Source organism: Nicotiana sylvestris, chromosome 5 (genome assembly GCF_000393655.2).
Source record: "Nicotiana sylvestris chromosome 5, ASM39365v2, whole genome shotgun sequence".
In the NCBI taxonomy this organism is placed as follows: domain Eukaryota; kingdom Viridiplantae; phylum Streptophyta; class Magnoliopsida; order Solanales; family Solanaceae; genus Nicotiana; species Nicotiana sylvestris.
In genome coordinates this window covers 146,272,125-146,290,274 of record NC_091061.1, presented here as the reverse complement: position 1 = coordinate 146,290,274, position 18,150 = coordinate 146,272,125, and the positions used below count along the sequence as shown (strand labels likewise).

The window sequence follows — 18,150 nt, the reverse complement described above, 5'->3', positions numbered from 1 at the left end:
GATGACTCATCACGGAAACACACAAATTCTCACACTACACAGCCCGTACACCGAATCGGCAATAACTCAATTACGTGACACAAACAAAGAAAACCAAAGTAGAAGAATTTTCTAATAAGTGTAACATGTGCAACAATCAAAATATAGTTTTCATCAAATTGTTCCACAGAGGAAAAACAGAACCCCAAATAAACACAAGGAAATGGTATCTCATATAACATCCGCTGTGGCGCGCAACCCGCTCCCAAATACTTATCAAACCAGGATGCTCGGGTCCACTGATCATATGAATACTGATATCAAGCACAGCACTGTGCACAAGTATAATTGTGGGAACAATGAATAGAAGTAATAAAATAGGAGAGAAACAAGCACATATAAGGTGCAATGAGCAAATCAACATCACGAGGGCTATCTAACCTGTATCGCCATAAGGCCTGAACAGAATTACAATATGCGGGGAAAATAATCATACAACCTCACCGCCTAACAAAACATATAAGAGTAGCACATAATATAGACTAGGGGCGCAAACAGTATTCGCTCTACTTGATAACATAACCATAATGACAATTCATAAGAGCACACAAACTCGACCTGATACGAATTACATATTCTCGTTGATCTTCCAAATAGGCCCAAACCAAATCCTGATCCTTTCTAATTAGGTAAATATTCTTCGAAAATCAACAGCAACCTATCAATAATACGTGCTATTAATTACCCCATTCTCAACATTTCTTCACAATCCACTAACAAGAAATAGCCCACATATGGGGATACCTAGTCCCAAGACCTCAGAAATACTAAAAATTCCCTACCCGGACTCAACTATACAGATCAAATGGTTGATACATCACTCACCTTCCATCATCCTATCAAAGCACACATATAAGATTTCCGGCCACATAACAAAACATGAACCTTGAAAGCCTCAGAACCCAGTTATCACCGTGCTACCAGCCACACACTGCAACGAAAACTCAAGGTTTTTTCCAAAAATGTACACTCTTCAAATATGGTAACCAATGACGCCAACACTCTATTAGCTTCAGATACCGATTTAGGAGAAACCGCAATGTACCACATATTCTTTATGCCCATAGTAGACACCCAACTCAAGCCGAGTCGCGCATTCCAATCCAAGAGTACTGCCACAAATGCAAGTAGATAACTCCCATTCAAAGGGACCATTTACTTCCATTACTATGCTGACCCAACATTATTGAACTGACTCATTTCTTCGACAGTTGATATGCAATAATTCCCATCAAAGCCCCACATACAGATAACCCTATCATGAACCATGTAGCCCAGAAGCTCATAAACTACCACATTTCCTCTGAAGCACCCCGTCCTGCCGTACCCACGACGCCCACACTAAATAGACCTTCTGTAAAACTGAAGTTGTTCCTCTAAATCCCCCTGATGTTGGAATGTAGATCCATTAATAACGTAGAAATACTGTAAGCCCCAGCATCATCTCGTCCAAGATCTCAGACCTTAGTCAAATACAAATTTCGAGAACCTACCAACACCACACATACATATACCTCAGGCCAAAATTGACGCAAGTCTGACTATGCAATCCGAATGCCACTGATGGACTCCTCCACTTGGGGCGAAGCCATAGAAAATAGTGTTTGATGATACGCAGAGCTAACCTTCACAGCTCATACAACACAAATCATAAGGTACTCTAATACCGTCAACTATCCTCAATCAACACCCACCACGCTTCCGTTGCGCTTCCATATAAACAACTGAATAGTTTCTTAATACCTCTGTATCTTCATTCTGGACAACACGTCGAGGCAATGCCTGAGCATCCATGACTCCTTCGTAGCTCATCTGTAGCATCACAAACCATTGGCGCATGGCGAACGCTGATAGTGTAATATTATACCCGAGTGGATGTAAAGGAACATAAGTTATATACTTCGAGCTGAATTAATATCACACGATAAGGAATGGAAGAAGGGGAATTTCCTAACAGTTCTGTAGCCTCTCGAAGATAAGTACAGACGTCTCCGTACCGATCCACAAGACTCTACTAAACCTGCTTGTGACTCATAGCACCCATGAACCTAGAGCTCTGATACCAACTTGTCACGACCCAAAAATCCCTCTGAATGAGTCGTGATGGCACCTAGTCTCTAAACTAGGTAAGCCTAACATAAACTGAAATAACGTTGATATTTACTAACTTTAAATTAATTTACTCTGAATAAATTAGAATTCTCAAAACCGGTGGTACAAGTAACAAGCCTTTCTAAGAGTAGTTATACAAAATAAATACATCATTGCTCCGAAACAAAAAGGAACAAATGGAAATAAGTACAAATGAAGGTGACTCTGAGGATTGCGAACGTTTTAGCAGGTTTACATTGAGTCTCCCTGTAATGACCCCCACAGCTACTACCGATCAAATACCTGGATCTGTATATAAAAATTTATAGAAGTATAGTATGAGCACACCACGGCGGTGCCCAGTAAGTATCAAGACTAACCTCGGTGGGGTAGTGACGAGGAATAGTCCAAACACCTACTGGTCAAATAAATTGAACAGGATTTGATAATAAACTATCAATCTAAAAATGACATAGTAATATCAACAGCAGGGAAAGAGCGAACTACAATCAGTAGAAACAATAAAGAGAAATGCTGGTGAAAACGAAGATAACCAAATAAATTAACACCAACATAGCTGGAACACATACAAGTAAAGGAAAATGTACTCAAACAAGGAAGGCAATACCAGCTCAATAACTCATGTCGTTTCTGATGCAAAATTCCCAGCCATCTCAAAGATCGATGTCTCATATCATAACCTCAATTACCAAACTTTCAGCACACCCGGCACCTTGTGCCCACATATTTCTATCTCACTTTACACAATAATGTTCTCATGTTACTCAATTCATAGGGTCTATAACCAATGCAATTTAAGGTGTTCAAGGAGTCAGATTTACATAACATAAGTGGAGTACAACTTCTAACTAATTAGGAACTCAACAAGAAAAGATAAAGTTATTTTTTTAAAATCATTTAAGTAAAATACAACCTCAGACGATTTAAGAAAATTTAATTGAGTAACTAAATGAATTGAAGATAAAACAATTATTGAAATTTGAAATATTGAAAAATATGTAAATAAATACGACAGAGTATTGAAAACATGGTTGGGTTCCTTCACAAAGGATCACAGCGGTAAAGGAATCTGAACAGTTAGAACACTTGAATTGGTAACAATAAATAAACATAGCAAACCGAAGGTGTACGGCACCAAAATCCAATTACTAACAAGGATAAGGAAAACAAACACAGAATTTCACTTTCATTTCATATCTCGTTGCAAGCGTGCAACCCGATCCCATTTCTCATGTCTCGTTGCAGGCGTGCAACCCACTCCCATTTCATATATCTTGTTGCAGGGGTGCAACCCGCTCCCATTTCATATATCCCGTTGCAGGCATGCAACCTGATACTATTTCATATATCTCATTGTAGGCTTGCAACCCAATCCCATTTCATATATCTCGTTGCAGGCGTGCAACCCGATCCCATTTCATATATCTTGTTGCAGGCGTGCAACCCGATCCCATTTCATATATCTTGTTGCAGGCGTGCAACCCGATCCCATTTCATATATCTCGTTGTAGGCGTGCAACTCCCTCCTATTTCACATATCTTGTTGCAGGCGTGCAACCCGCTCCCATTTACAAATCATCATCAATCATAAAAGAATCTCGGCAAGGGAACAAGAGTATAACAACAACATCCCGGCAAGGGAGACAATATCATAAATAATAACATCCCGGCAAGGGAGATAATATCATAAACAATAACATCCCGGCAAGGGAACAATAGTATAACAACAATATCCCGGCAAGGGAAATAATATGTACATAATAAGAGTCACGAAAAAACCAAGAAGCACGATAGCCTCAACAAACAACAAGACATAATAAGCATGTGATAACTACACCGGTAACCACAACAATTGGACATTTAACATATTTTCACGAAGTCATAGAGGACCTCACAATCAAGAAGTATCAAAACAATAAGGAAGCCAATCACTTCAATTAAGGCAATTAAGGGTCTATGTAATACGTAAGAATTAAAGGAGAGCTAACAACGTCATATGGAGCATATAGAGGCAATTTAAGCAATAAGAAAATCCAATCATAACGAGATACTTTCCACATAAGGACCTAAGAACCCTAGAGGCAAATTTTCCACAAATAAGTCTGAGCATACACTCGTCACCTCGCATGCATGGACTACAATTAGCATAAAAGACTCAATTACTAAGGGGAAGTCCCCCACACAAGGTTAGGCAAGATACTTACCTCAATCTGGCCAATTCAATACTCAATTTAGCTTTTCCTTTACCAATTCATCAATGCTCGGCTCAATCTAGCCAAAAACGACTTGAATACATCTAACAATGCAAGAGAAAATAATTCCAATTCACAAAACTATGATTCTTATATAATTTACAAAAAGTCAACAAAATTCAACTCCTCAGGTCCCCATCTCGGAACCCGACAAAATTTACAAAAATCGATTACCCATTCCGATACGAGTTCACCAATACAAAAATTATCCAATTATGATACCATTTGGTCTTTCAAATCATCATTTTACATTATTGAAAGATTTCACAATTTTTCCCAAATTCCATCCCAAATCATGAATCAAATGATGAATTCAATGATAGATTCATGAATTCTAGCTAAATCCGAGTTAGAATCACTTACCCCAATGAATTTCTTGAAAAACCTTTGAAAAATCGCCAAGATCCGAGTTCTCTAGGTCAAAATATAAAATAAAACTCTAAACCTCGTATTTATAGAGCGCCTCCCAAATTGTGCGGTCCGCACTGAGTTTCGCAAAATTTTAGTGCGGTCCTCACTCTCCTCTGCGGTCCGCATATTTTTGGTGCGGTCCGCACTCCCAAAAGTGCCAGAACTATCTCAGAGTACCGAAATGCCCGGACTCGCTCAAAATTCACCCCGAAACTCATTCGGGGAACCGGAACCTCAACCAAATGTACCAACACATCCCATAACATCATACAAACTTAGCCCCACTCTCAAATCACTTCAAACATCGCTAAGACCACGAATCAGATGCCCAAATGCATGAGAATCACTATGAACTTCAAGAACCTCTAGAATTGCAACCAAGTGTCTGAACCATATCAAATCAACTCCAAACAACACCAAATTTTGCAGGCAAGTCCCAAATGATATAACGGAGCTGTTCCAACTTTAGGAATTGCATTCCGACCTCGATAACATAAAATTCAACTATGGGTCAATCCTCTCCATTTTCCAAACTTCAACTTTTCCAACTTTCACCAGAATGCCACAAATTACCCTATGGGCCTTCAAACCCAAATTCGAACACACGCCCAAGTCCAAAATCACAATACGAAGCTATTGACATCATCCAAAACTCATTCCGGAGCCGTTTACTCAAAGTCAAATTCTAGTCCAATTCTCTCCACTTAAACTTCCAAAACTATATTCCTTATTTCCAATTCGATTATGGTTCATCCGAAAACTGAATCCAACCATGCACACAAGTCGATTTACATAATGTGAATCTACTCTTGACCTCAAACTAATGAACCGAGCGCAATTTCTCAGAATGACCAGTCGGGTCGTTACAAGTACTATCTGTAAAGTAAATAAAAATACATATAGGGCTATTGCTGAAATGATCATAGCCGGATTTACTGGTCAATTAAAGGGCTGTTGGGATAATTATCTCACCCATGACCTGAAGTTCCTATAATTTATCTCCTAAAGCACATTGGAAGCAATCCGGTCTACGTTGGTATCAGAGCCATGTGAGTAAATAGTACTAAGTACTAAGTTTAACACTTACATTCTTAATGAATATCATTTGGAAGAAAACTACTATTAAAAACATGTCACGACCCATTTCCATAACAGATCGTGATGGCGCCCAACACCGTTGTCAGGCAAGCCAACGCGGAAATATTAGTAAATTCTTATTTTACTTACCCAAAACAGTTACAACCTTTTCTTAACTTGCAATTAAAAACAGGTGATAATATGCAATACTCGATAATAATTATACAACCCAAAAGAAACGTCTACTCATGTGTGTGCCAAGACCTGGTGTCACAAGTTGTGGGAAACTAGTAGAATATACAAAAGAATAAATCCATCCTACTGTCCGAAATAGAATAGATAGCAAAAATAAGTAAAGAGAGACTTCATCAAGCTATTGAACGGCACAGGAAGGGAAAGCTCACCGTGGAAGTCTCGGACTATGAATCAGGGGCGCGCACCGACTGATAGCCAGATGTACCTGCCTCAAATCCTATACAATTACGTAGAGAAGTGTAGTATGAGTATATAAACAATATGTAACCCGTAAGTATACCATCTAATCTCGAAGAAGTAGAGAAAAGAGGTCAACTTGATACTTACTAAGGTCAAATAATATAATGAAGTGTTATGCTAAGCATGTGAGTCACAAATAATCAACAGTTTGTAGCAATAGGTAATAAGTCTTGTTCTTAATAATTTTACAATTAGCCATTTACCTTCCAAATATTTAGTAGATTAAGTCATGGATAAGATTTCACATAGATATCATGCGCACATTATGCCGAGGTCGACGGCCCGATCCAACAGGAAATAACTGTGCACTGCCAGAGGGTCGAATGGTGCGAACCATAGATGCATCTATTTCTACCGAGGTGATCGGCCCGATCCACAAATATCAATTAATATCAAGAAACACATGAATTCACATTTATTTTCAAACAAATTCATACAAGTGTCCAACAAGTGTATATATTCGCTTATATTCATTTCTAAGTCTCTAGCATACCCTAAGGGATAACATTAGCAAGAAAATATAGAGACATTCACAAATATAGCATGATACGGGTCCTAGACTACCCGGATAATTAACATAATAGTAGCTACGCACGGACTCTCGTCATCGGGTGCATACGTAGCCCCTGCATTTAGTAGCAAATTACTCAATTATTACACCTATGGGGACAATTCCCTCTTACAAGGTTAGAAAGGAGACTCACTTCGTTCCAAATTGCACTTCCAATACCAAGAACGAGCCCAAACCCTCAATTTGAAGCCGTACAATCCAAAACTAGTTAAATGAGGTTGGAACTAGTCAATATAAGCTCACAAGATCGTATTCTAGCTATTTAAGCAATTTTCCAACCTTAAACACAAGTTTCCTAAAATCCGACCCCAGGCCCACGTGCCCGGATTCCGAAATTTTTCGAAGGAAGTTGTTTTCTATAACCTAAGGGTCAATAATATATGATTTCTAATTCATTTCATAGCGAATTTCGTGATTAAATCTAACTTTTGTCAAAATCCTAGGTTTTGCTCTAACCCCTTGATTTCACCTTAATTCTAGTGTTTAATCTACCTAAGATACATGTATTAAACTAGGAATAGGTAGAATAAGCTTGCCTCAAGATACTAGGTGGAAGTCTTCTTTCAAAAGCTCCCAAAATCGCCAATGGAGGAGTGAAAAGTGGAAAAACGAGACTTAGAACCCGTATTAAATGAAGCTCACTGCTTCAGCGATTTCCGCATCTGCAGTCATGGGACTGCATCTGCGGTCCCACTTCTGCGAGAAAGCGAACGCATCTGCGGAACTGGCCAAATGGGTTGCGACCGATGCTGTGGTCTCGAGGCCGCTTCTGCAGAGCCGCTTCTATGGTTTGGGCCTGGCCTGCCCTGGGCCGCATCTGCGATAGGCGGACAGCTTCTGCGGTCTCGTACCTGCGGCCGACCAACTGCAAGTGCGGTTATGACAGAAGCAAATGCTTCAGCACTTCTCAAAAATTCCAACTTCACTTGAGCCTCGTCCGATTGATGCTCGAGTCTCCCGGGCCCCGCCCCAACATACCAACAAGTCTGAAATCATGAAACGAACCTACTCGAACCTTCAGAACGCCCGAAACAACACTAAATCTAAGAATCACCCCCTAAAATCAATTGAACCAAACTTATGAACTTCAAGTTCTTAATTTTCCTCTAACGAGCCGAAACGCCCTTAAACTACTTGGATTGACACCAAATTTTGCGGGTAAGTCTTAAATGTTATTTCGGACTTGTATTGGGCTCCGGAACCAATATACGAGCCCGATAACCATGTGATCAATCATTAATTAGTTTCTTTAAATCTTTAAAACTTCAGATTAACAATTTCTAATAAAAATTCATTACTCAGGCTAGGGACCTCGGAATTCGATTCCGGGCATATGCCCAGGTTCCATGTTTTCCTACGGACCCTCTAGGACCGTCAAGTCACGAATCTAGGTCCATTTGATCAAAATGTTGAACAAAGTCAAACTTTGCCTTTTAAGACTAAATCTGAAGGAATAAAATAGGCATATTTCACTCCAAACTCTTTCAAATCCCGAACCAACCATCCCTGCAAGTTGTAAATTAGTTAAAGAAAGTGCGGGAAGTTTTATTTAAGGGAACAGGGTCCTAAAAGGCAAAACGACCAGTCAGGTTGTTACATTCTCCACCTCTTAAACAAACGTTCATCCTCGAACGGGCATATAAAAGTACCTGAGCTGCTGAATATATATCGATATCTGCTCCGCATGTCCTCCTCGAACTCCCAGGTTGCCTCCACGACAGGTTGGCCCCTCCATTGGACCCTCACCGTAGAAATCCTCTTGGACCTCAACTGGCGATCCTGTCTATCAATAATGGCAACTGGCTCCTCCTCATAACCCAAACTCTCATCCAGCTGAATAGTACTGAAGTCTAACACATGGGACAGGTCAACATGATACTTCCAAAGCATCGATACATGAAAAACAGATGAACTCCCGATAAGCTGAGGGCAAAGCAAGCTCGTAAGCAACCTCCCTGGCTCGCCTCAATACCTCAAATGGGCCAATAAACCTTGGGCTCAGTTTGCCCTTCTTCCCAAATCTCATAACACCCTTCATTGGTGAGACTTTCAAGAGGACTTTCTCACCAACCATAAATGATACATCATGCGCTTTCTGATCCGCGTAACTCTTCTGCCTGGACTGAGCTGTGTGAAGCCTCTCATGGATCAACTTTACCTTGTCCAAGGCATCCTGTACCAAATCTGTACCGTATAACTTAGCCTCACCAAGCTCAAACCACCCGATAGGAGAACAACAATGTCGACCATATAAAGCCTCATATGGAGCCATCTCTATGCTGGACTGATAGCTGTTGTTGTACGCAAACTCCGCCAAGGGCAGAACTGATCCCACTGCCCTCCAAAATCAATCACACATGCTTTGAGCATGTCCTCCAAAATCTGAACTGTCCGCTCGGACTGTTGGTCTGAGGATGGAATGTTGTGATAAGCTCTACACGGGTCCCCAACTCACTCTGAACGGCTCTCCAGAAATGGGAAGTGAACTGAGGGCCTCTGTCTGATATGATGAAAATAGGCATACCGTGCAATCAGACTATCTCCCGAATGTAGATTTGAGCATACCTCTCTGCTGTATAAGTAGTCGCTACTGGAATAAAGTGGGCCAACTTGGTCAATTTGTCAATAATGACCCACACTGAATCAAACTTCCGCAAAGTCCGCGGCAATCCAACTACAAAATCCATGGTAATGTGCTCCCACTTCCACTCTTGTATAGGCATCTACTGAAGTAGGTCACCCGGACTCTAGTGTTCATACTTGACCTACTGGCAATTCAAACACCTAGCCACTTACTCCACTATGTCTTTCTTCATCCTCCGCCACCAATAATGTTGTCTCAAGTCACGATACATCTTCGTAGCTCTCGGATGAATGGAATACTGTGAACTGTGTGCCTCCTCTAGAATCCTCTCCCTCAGATCATCAACATTAGGAACACATAGACGACCCTGGAGTCGCAAAACACCATCCTCACCAATAGAAACCTCCTTGGCACCTCCCTGATTCACCGTCTCTCTGAGAACTGCCAAATGTGGATCATCGAACTGTCAGGCCTTGATCTGCCCCAATAATAAAGACTGAGCATCAACACACGCAAGAACTCGGCTGGGCTTCGAAATGTCCAACCTCACAAGTCTGTTAGCCAAGGACTGAACTTCCAAAGCTAGTGGTCTCTCTTTTGCTAGAATGAATGCCAAGCTACCTATACTCTCTGCCTTTATGCTTAAGGCATCCACGACCACATTTGCCTTACCCGGATGATAAACAATGGTGATGTCATAATCATTCAGTAACTCAAGCCACCTGCACTGCCTCAAATTAAGATCCCTCTATTTGAACAATGTTGTAAGTTGTGATGATCCGTATAAACCTCACATGACAACCCATACATATAATGCATCCATATCTTAAGAGCATGAACGAGCGGCCAACTCTAGATCATGCACAGGATAATTCTTCTCATGAACCTTCAGCTGGCGCGAAGCATAGGCAATAACTTGCCCCTCCTGCATCAATACACACCCCAATCTAACGCGCGAAGCATCGCAATATACCGTATACATCCCTGAACCAGAAGGCAACACAAGAACTGGTGTTGTAGTCAAGGTTGTCTTGAGCTTCTAAAAGCTTGCCTCACAATCATCGGACCAATGGAAAGGAGCACCCTTCTGGGTCAATCTAGTCAGAGGTGATGCAATAGATGAAAAACCCTACTAGAAACGTCTGTAATAACCTGCTAACCCCAGGAAACTCCTAATCTCGGTCACCGAAGTAGGACGTGGCCAACTCTGAACTACCTCAATCTTCTTGAGGTCCACCTTAATACCCTCTCCTGACACAACATGCCCCAAGAATGCCACTGACTGCAGCCAAAACTCACACTTTAAGAACTTAGCATATAGCTTCTGCTCTCGTAAGGTCTAAAGCACTACCCTCAAATGCTGCTCGTGCTCCCCCAAGCTACGGGAGTATATCAAGATGTCGTCAATGAAGACGATGACAAATGAATCAATGTAAGGCCTGAATACCATGTTTATCAAGTGCATGAATGCTGCTGGGGCATTAGTCAAGCCAAAGGACATGACCAGGAACTTATAATGGCCGTATCTAGTCCGGAACGCAGTCTTCGGAACAGCCGAGCCCCAAATCTTCAACTGATGATACCCTGACCTCAAGTCAATATTGGAGATCACCCTAGCACCGTGCAACTGGTAAAACAAGTCATTGATATGAGGCAACGGATATTTGTTCTTGATGGTGACTTTGTTCAACTGGCGGTAATCAATGCACATTCGCATTGTCTTATCCTTCTTCTTCACAAATAACACTGGTGCACCCCAAGGCGATACACTAGGTCTAATAAACCCCTTTGCTAACAACTCCTCAAGCTACTCCTTCGGATCCATATGGTACGGTAGGATAGATACAGGTTGGGTGCCTGGAGCCAAATCAATACAGAAATCAATATCACGATCTGGTGGCATGCCAGGAAGATTAGAAGGAAACACATCGGCGAACTCTTGAACTACTAAAACTGAATCAATCGTCGGAAACTCTGCGGTGGTGTCTCGAACATAATCCAAACACCCCTTCTAGACCATTTACCGAGCCTTCAGGAAAGAGATGACCCAACTAGATGTATCAATTGTGGAACCCTTCCACTCCAATCTCGGCAACCCTAGCATTGTTAATGAAACAGTCTTGGCATGACAATCTAGGATGGCATGATATGGAGATAACCAATCCATGCCCAGGATGACCTCAAAATCGATCATATCAAGCAACAGGAGATCCGTTCTAGTCTCGAAACCACAGAATGTGATCATGCAGGACCAGTAGATCTGATCCACAACCACAAAATTTCCCACAGGAGTGGACACATGAACAGGAGTGCCCAAAGACTCAGGAGAAATAACCAGGAAATGAGCAAATAGAGATGATACATATGAATAAGTAGACCCTGGATCAAATAATACTGAGGTATCTTTATCGCCAACAGAAATAATAGCTGTGATGACGGGATTTGAGACAAATACATCTAGCCTAGCCGGAATGACATAGAATCTGGCCAGAGTGTCGGCTGGCTGGCCTCCACCTGACTGAGTAGTAGCTGGCTGACCTCTCCCTGCCTGGCCTCCACCTCTAGGACGGCCCCTACCAGTCTACCTTCCACCTCTAGGTGGCGGGGCAGCCGGTGCTGAAATCATAGGTTGTTGACCCTACTGTACTGCCTTGCCCCGAAGCCTGGAGCAGTATCTCCTCATATGACCAAGGTCTCCGCACTCGAAAAGACCCCGTGGTGCGGTGACCTGCTGCCCTAGTAACTGACCCTGATGGCCTGTAGACTCACTGGAAGAAGCCTGGAGAGCCAGTGGACGGTATGAACTCTCCAGCATAGCACTTAAATAAGAATCAGAAGAACCATGTGGACCTGAATAACAGCCGGAGGAACCCTGAATAGCTGGTGGGCAGTAAGAACTCTCTGGCATCGCACTGAAATATGGTCTCACTGGAGCACCTCGGGGAGGTGGTGGTGGTGCTGAATACGGGGGTCTGCTGGACTGACCCCTCTTGTAGTGACCTCTACCCCTAGCTGGGGCACCTCTGAACTCTCTCGAAAACTGGGCCCTCTTGTCCTGTTGAATCTGTTCTCTACCCCTTTGGCGATATCCCTCAATCCTGCGAGCAATCTCTACCACTAGCTGATACTCAGTACCCACTGCTACCTCTCGGGCCATGCTAGCTCGAATACCGGGGCACAACCCTACAACAAATCTCCTCACTCTCTCTGCATTAGTGGGAAGTATCATGAGTGCATGACGAGACAACTCAGAAAACCTCACCTTATAATCGGTCACAAACATCTAACCCTGCTCTAGATGCTGAAACTGATATCGCAGCTCTTCCCTCTCAGAGGGTGGAATGTACCTATCCAAGAATAACTATGCGAACTAACCCCAAGTGAGGGGAGGGGAACCTGCCGGCCTGCCAATAACATAAGACTACCACCATCTACGGGCCCTACCCTCTAGCTGAAAAGTAGTAAAGTCAACCCCATGCGACTCCAATATCCTCATGTTGTGCAGTCTATCACTGCACCTGTCTATGAAGTCCTGGGCATCCTCATGACGCTCACCCCCAAAGACAGGAGGGTGAAGTTTGGTCCATCTATCCAACAACTTCTGCGGGTCGCCATCCGTAGCTGGTCTGGGTTGGGATGCCACTGGCTGGGCCCCATCTATGGGTAGTGCACCCGGAGTCTGATACACTGCAGCTGCATGTCCAGGAGCCTAAGTAGTAGGGGTCTGTGCTCCTCCTCCTGCCTGTGATATAGCTGGATCTGCTGGAAATAAACCAGCCTGAGTCATAGAATCCATGAACCGCAGTATACGGCCCATGACCTCCTGGAATTCCGGTGTTGTCATAATGTCTGTCGGGGTAGGCTCAGCTGCGAGCACCTCGCCCTGCTCCTCGATGATAGGATCTCCCGCAAGATATGCTGGTGGTACTACTGGGATAACTCTGGGATGCCCTCATCCCTTACCTCGGGCCGGTTCCCTCCCCTAGCCTCTGCCTCGGCCTCTAGCAATGGGGGGAGCAGCTCTGCCCGAGTCTAGAATATCAGTCGTGCGTGTCCTCACCATCTGTGAGAGAATAGAAGAGGGAAATTTAGCATAACAACCGTTGCACGATAGGAAATGAATAAAGAGTAGTTTTTCCTAACACCCTATAGCCTCTCGAAGATAAATATAGACATCTCTGTACCGATCCGCAAGACTCTATTAGGTTTGCCCATGACTTGTGAGACCTACGTGAACCTAGTGTTCTGATACCATGTTGTCACGACCCATTTCCATAACAGATCGTGATGACGCCCAGCACCGTTGTCAAGCAAGCCAATGCGGAAGTATTAGTAAATTCTTATTTTACTTACCTAAAACAGTTACAACATTTTCTTGACTTGCAATTAAATACAAGTGATAATATGCAATACTCTATAATAATTATACAACCCAAAAGAAACGTCTACTAATGTGTGTGCCAAGATCTGGTTCACAAGTTGTGGGCAACTAGTACAATATACAAAAGAATAAATCTATCCTACTGTCCGAAATAGAATAGACAGCAAAAATAAATAAAGAGAGACTTCATCAAGCTGCTGAACGGCATAGAAAGGGGAAGCTCACCGCAGAAGTCTCAGACTATGAATTAGGGGGCGCACCAGACTGATAGTCAGATGTACCTGCCTCTGATCCTGTACAATTAACAAAAGTGTAGTATGAGTACACAAACCATATGTACCCCGTAAGTATACCATCTAATCTCGAAGAAGTAGATACGAGAGGTCGACTTGATACTTACTAAGATCAAATAATATAATGAAGTGTTATGCTAAGCATGGGAGTCACAAATAATCAACAGTTTGTAGCAAAAGGTAAAAAGTCATGTTCTTAACAATTTTACAATTAGCCATTTACCTTCCAAATATTTAGCAGATCAAGTCATGGATAAAATTTCACATAGATATCATGCGCACATTATGCCGAGGTCGACGGCCCGATCCAACAGGAAATAACTGTGCACTACCAGAGAGTCGAATGGAGTGAACCATAGATGCATCTATTTCTACCGAGGCGATCGGCCTGATCCACAAATATCAATTAATATAAGAAACACATGAATGCACATTTATTTTCAAACAAATTCATACAAGTGTCCAACAAGTGTGTACATTCTCTTATATTCCTTTCTAAGTCTCTAGCATACCCTAAGTGATCACATTAGCAAGAAAATAAAGAGACATTCACAAATATAGCATGATACGGGTCCTAGACTACCCGGATAATTAACATAATAGTAGCTACGCACGGACTCTCATCACCTGGTGCGTACGTAGCCCCCACATTTAGTAGAAAATTACTCATTTATTACACCTATGGGGACAATTCCCCCTTACAAGGTAAGAAAGGAGACTCACCTCGCTCCAAAGTGCACTTCCAATACCGAGAACGAGCCCAAACCCTCAATTTGAAGCCGAACAATCGAAAACTAGTTAAATAAGGTAGGAACTAGTCAATATAAGCTCACAAGATCGTATTCTAGATATTTAAGTAATTTCCCAACCTTAAACACAAGTTTCCTAAAATCCAACCCCGGGCCCACGTGCCCGGATTTCGAAATTTTTTGAAGGAAGTTGTTTTCTATAACCTAAGGGTCAACAACATATGATTTCTAATACATTTCATAACAAATTTCGTGGTTAAATCTAACTTTTGTCAAAACCCTAGGTTTTGCTCTAACCCCTTGATTTCACCTTAATTCTAGTGTTTAATCTACCTAAAATACATGTATTAAACTAGGAATAGATGGAATAAGCTTACCTTAAGATGGTAGGTGGAAGTCTTCTTTCAAAAGCTCCCAAAATCGCCAATGGGGGAGTGAAAAGTGGCAAAAAGGGACTTAGAACCTGTATTAAATGAAGCTCATTGCTTCACCGATTTCCGCATTTGTGGTCCTGCTTCTGCGAGAAAGCAAACGCATCTACGGAACTGGCCAAATGGGTTGCGACCGCTTCTGTGGTCTCGAGGCCGCTTTTACGGAGCCTCTTCTGCGGAGCCGCTTCTGCGATTTGGTCCTAGCCTGCCCTGGGCCGCATCTGCAATATGCGGACCGCTTCTGCGGTCTCGCACCTGCAGCCGACCAACCGTAGGTACGGTTATGACAGAAGCAGATGCTTCAGCACTTCTCAAAAATTCCAACTTCACTCGAGCCTCGTCCGATTGACGCTCAGGGCTCCCGGGCCCCGCCCGAACATACCGACATGTCTGAAATCATGAAACAGACCTACTCAATCCTTCGGAATGCCCAAAACAATGCTAAATCTAAGAATCACCCTAAAACCAATTGAATCAAACTTATAAACTTCAAGTTCTTAATTTTCCTCTAACAAGCCGAAATGCCCTTAAACTACTCGAATTGACACCAAATTTTGCGGGCAAGTCTTAGATGTTATTTTGGATCTGTATCGGGATCCGGGACAAATATACGAGCCCAATACCCATGTGATCAATCATTAATTAGTTTCTTTAAATCTTTAAAACTTCAGATTAACAATTTCTAATAAAAATTCATTACTCGGGCTAAGGACCACGGAATTCGATTTCGGGCATACGCTCAGGTCCCATGTTTTCCTACGGACCCTCCGGGACCATCAAGTCATGAATCCAGGTCTGTTTGCTCAAAATGTTGACAATTTCAAACTTAGCGTTTCAAGAAAAAAATCCTAAGGAATCAAATGGGCAAATTTCACTCCAAACTTGTAACGACCCGACCGGTCGTTTTGAGCTTTTACACTTTGATCGCCAGTTCTTAGGCATGACTTTCCCTGTGTAATGTATTATGACTGGTGTAGATCGTTGGTTTTGGTTTTCAAGAAAATCGGAAGGAATTTGAAAGAACAGCCTCAGATGAAAGCTTTGAATTTGAAAGGTTTGACCAAGAGTTGACTTATTTGTATATGAGCTCAGAACGGAATTTTTATGATTTGGTTAGCTTCGTTGGGTGATTTATGACTTAGGAGCATGATCGGAATTTGTTTTGGAGGTCCGAAGTAGAACTAGGCTTGAATTGGCGAAGTTGAAATTTTGGCGATTTTCGGTTGGTAGGTGAGATTTTGATCCGGGGGTCGGAATGGAATTCCGAGAGTTGCAGTAGCTTTGTTATGTCATTTGGGATGTGTGTGCAAAATTTCAGGTCATTCAGACGTGGTTTGGTTGGATTTTTGATCGAAAACGTATTTCAGAAGTTTTTAGAAAACTTAGGCTTGAATTCGATGAGTTTTGGATAATTTGATGTTGTTTGAGGTGTTTTGATGATTAGAACAAGTTCAAAGATGTTATGGGTTATGTTGGTAGGTTTGGTTGAGGTCCCGAGGGCCTCGGGTGTGTTTCGGGAGGTTAAACTGATCAATTTCATGTTTTGAGAACTTCAGAAATTGCAGGTTTCAGTTGCAGCCATTTTGGCCTTCGCATTCGCGAAGGGGATATCGCATTCATGAAGGGCCAGGGTTCATAAGCATTGCATTCGCAAGGGTCCATGCCACATTCGCGAAGGTTTGTGAGAGGATTGCATCTCATTCGTGAGGGTGTATACGCGATCGCGTAGGAGGAATTAGGTCTGATGGTCAGTTAGTCATCGCGTCCGCGATAGAGCAAACGCGTTCGCGAAGGTCAAGGTTATGGAAGCACTGTGTCGTGACTGGCATGTTGTATTCGCCTAGGGTAAAGTTTGTTAACGCAATTTTGTGCTACGCGTTCGCGGGTGGTTGACCGCGTTCGCGCAGAAGGTAAGTCAGTCCTGGGCAGAATGTTTCTAAGTCGCCTTGTCCGCAATTTTGGGTCTATTTTCACCCATGGCTGCTCGTTTTGGATATTTTTGAAGGAAATTAAAGAGTAATTCAAGAGGAATCGGCTTGAGGTAAGAATCTTGGTCTTAAAACTCGATTATATTGTGAAATCCACCTAGAAATTTCATGGAAAACTAAGCCTAAAATTGAAGAACTAGGGCTTGAGAAATTGGACTTTTGATTTGGGATTTGAAGGACCATTTGGGGTCGGATTTGAGAACTTTTGATATGTATGAACTCGTGAGAATATAAGGAATCTAATGATGTGAAAATTTCTGAGTTTCGAGAAGTGCGATCGGGGCTCGGGTTTTGGTAATTTCGGGATTTGTGCCCGATATTGATTGTTTTCGCTTGGGCTTTATTTCACTAGCATATTGTGATGTATTCGTTCTGATTTTGGATAGATTCGATGCACGTGGAGGCTGATTTGAGGGGCAAAGGCGTCGCGACCTAAGGATTTCGTCGGTTCGAGGTGATTAATTGTAAATGATACTCTGAGGGTTTGAAACCCTAGATTGCACATCGTAGTGCTCTATTGAGGTGAGACACGCGCTTGATGATGAGCATGGGGTCGTTTACTATTGGGGATTGTGACTTGGTCCGTCCCAATTAATGATTTTACTACGTATTTGACTGAAACTTATTTGTTATCATCATGATTTGGGCTGATCGCCATATTTGGGATTTGTGCCAACTATCTGAACCCTTCGGGGATTTTTATCACTATTTCCTCACTATTTTTGAATTATTACTTGAACTCAATCCTCTTGATACCTATTGTTTTA

At 42.3% G+C, this 18,150-nt stretch overlaps 1 protein-coding gene across 1 annotated transcript; it reads right to left on the bottom strand.

Moving 5' to 3' along the window:
* Positions 1 to 11,561: 11,561 nt before the first annotated feature.
* Positions 11,562 to 12,824, bottom strand: LOC138869458 (uncharacterized). Its single transcript, XM_070147077.1, has 2 exons — positions 12,290 to 12,824; positions 11,562 to 11,968 (listed from the first exon to the last, which is right to left on the bottom strand). Exons 1-2 carry the CDS (start codon positions 12,822 to 12,824, stop codon positions 11,562 to 11,564), a joined length of 942 nt encoding a protein of 313 aa, XP_070003178.1.
* Positions 12,825 to 18,150: the final 5,326 nt, after the last annotated feature.

What these genes read in the sequence shown, in the direction of transcription:
- LOC138869458 (XM_070147077.1), bottom strand. Translation starts at nt 12,824, where the DNA reads ATGTTTGTGACCGATTATAAGGTGAGGTTTTCTGAGTTGTCTCGTCAT. An exon ending in TGAGTCTACAGGCCATCAGG is followed by an intron (nt 11,969 to 12,289) that starts GTCAGTTACTAG and finishes CCGTCATCACAG; the next exon opens with CTATTATTTCTGTTGGCGAT.